Genomic DNA, 2,043 nt, shown 5'->3' with positions numbered 1-2,043 from the left:
TTTTTTTTTTTTTCCCCCTTGTAGTGTTTTGGAACAGCACAAACTGACAAAAGAACAATGGGAAGAAAGAATACAGAACTGGCATGAAGAACACAGAGGAATGCTAAGGTATTGGAGTGGCTATTTTCTTAGTGTTTTTCCTCAATTTAAAGTATTTTTATTTCATAATATTTATTACTACATCTGATCATCCCCAAAAGATTATTTGATTTATGTGAATAAACACAATACACTGAATTTTAATCTAAGGGATTTTAAAATTTCAGTTTAGTATTAGATAATCTTACTTAAATATATTACAGTTATTCTGTTTCAACAGGGAAGATTCCATGATGGAATACCTGAAGATTGCACAAGATCTGGAAATGTATGGAGTCAACTATTTTGAAATAAAAAATAAAAAGGGAACTGAATTGTGGCTAGGTGTTGATGCTTTGGGTCTGAATATTTATGAGCATGATGACAAGTAAGTAAATTAATTGTATAGTGAACTAGTCATTATTCAGTGGTCTAAATGGCTTTAATCTTAAGTCTCATTTGTAAAAGTTGTTTTTTGGCCTGATTACCCTTCTGCTAAAATTAAAAGATTAGTAATGCCACATAGATATTGGAGTTCCATTTTCTCAGCATCTTACAGTTTGGGAGTTTTGCTTCTCATTTGATAAACGTATCAAATAGGATGATTCGTTTTTATTTGAAGTGTGCTTCATGAGTTCCCTCAGTAGGTAAAGAGTGATTTCTTAAATGCCGTTATGCCTGGCAAATAGGATGAAATTGCAGTTGTAACTTATGTAAGAAGTCAGGAGCACCAGGAGAATGAAAATAATAGGTGCGTGATTTATTATATTTTATAATTTGTTTTGGAAAATTTACGTATAGGAATTATTTTGACTATTTGAATATCCATAAAGTAGAGTATCCGTGTATTACGCATAGTAAACAATGTAAGTATATTTTGAAATTTATCACATATTTTTAGATTTATATAAAGCACATCAAGCTCTTGTAGCACTCTTTGGGAATGATAGCTACAGTTGTCTTATGCCTTTCTTTCGTTTATTTACTATGCTACATAAGCATCCAAGTTTGTGCCAGTAATGCCTTCTTCTGGTTTGGCTCCAGGACTTTCCTTTTCATTATTACATATATTTAATAAAATAAACATTTCTAAACATGTATGGAAACCCTGGTGGCGTGGTGGTTAAGCATATATAGTGACTCCAAAAGAGAGCATTTTACGAATTTTTATCCCAGCACTTTTTCAAGTTTACAAACAATGTTAAAATGTTATAGCATTCAAAAGAGAAAATTTTTCAAAAGCAAAGATGGCTTCAAGACTAATTTTTGTGAACCAGATCTTCTTTTTTTTTTTTTAAATTATTGAATTGGTTTCTGTTGAGCACCTATTATAGATATGAATACAGATAAAGTGGGGAAAATGAAAGAAGGGGTTAGCACAGAATGTAACTGGGGATGGTGGACAGAGGGGACTTGTGTTCTCTATCATTTGCAATTTCTTTTTATCATGAAAACTATTTATTTATTACTTGTGTTCTCTACCACACCCACACCCAAATTTTTTTGTTTTGTTTTAAATCAAATTAGGATACAACTTAAAAGGCTTAGTTAAGTTCTTTTACCAGCCCTACTACTAATTACCTTTGTGACCCCAGTCAAGTTGTTTACTCTCTGAAGTGAGTATAACTGCCAGGCTCACTTCACTTAAGAAGATTGTTGTGAGAATTATCTAAGGAAATTGCTTTAGAGCTTTTTAAAAGTAGCACATAAATGTAGTGTAATATTACCTTAAACATGTAACTTTGGCTTATCCCAGTGGCCATTAGAAGGCAATATAACATGTATATATGTGGATTTTTCCTTTTTTTTTTTTTAATTGTACTTCAGGTGAAGGTTTATAGAACAAATAGTTTCTCATTAAACAGTAGTGCACATATTGTTTTATGACATTGGTTAACAACCCCACGACATGTCAACCCTCTTCCTTCTTGACCTTTTTTTTTTTTTCTTTTTGTGAAAATATAC

At 31.6% G+C, this 2,043-nt stretch overlaps 1 protein-coding gene across 2 annotated transcripts in view; it reads left to right on the top strand.

The window, feature by feature from the left end:
- RDX (radixin) overlaps positions 1–2,043 on the top strand; it is an 85,528-nt gene that overhangs the window by 42,164 nt on the left and 41,321 nt on the right. For both annotated transcript variants that reach the window (XM_004382482.2, XM_004382485.3), the window contains exons 6-7: positions 25–108; positions 320–466. In XM_004382482.2, the coding sequence (XP_004382539.1) occupies positions 25–108; positions 320–466 (231 nt within the window). The remainder of the gene's footprint in view (positions 1–24; positions 109–319; positions 467–2,043) is intronic.

The sequence above is a fragment of the Trichechus manatus genome, unplaced genomic scaffold (genome assembly GCF_000243295.1).
Source record: "Trichechus manatus latirostris isolate Lorelei unplaced genomic scaffold, TriManLat1.0 scaffold00094, whole genome shotgun sequence".
Classification (NCBI taxonomy): domain Eukaryota; kingdom Metazoa; phylum Chordata; class Mammalia; order Sirenia; family Trichechidae; genus Trichechus; species Trichechus manatus.
Note: the sequence above shows the minus strand (reverse complement) of the source record. Positions and strands in the feature narration are given on the sequence as shown.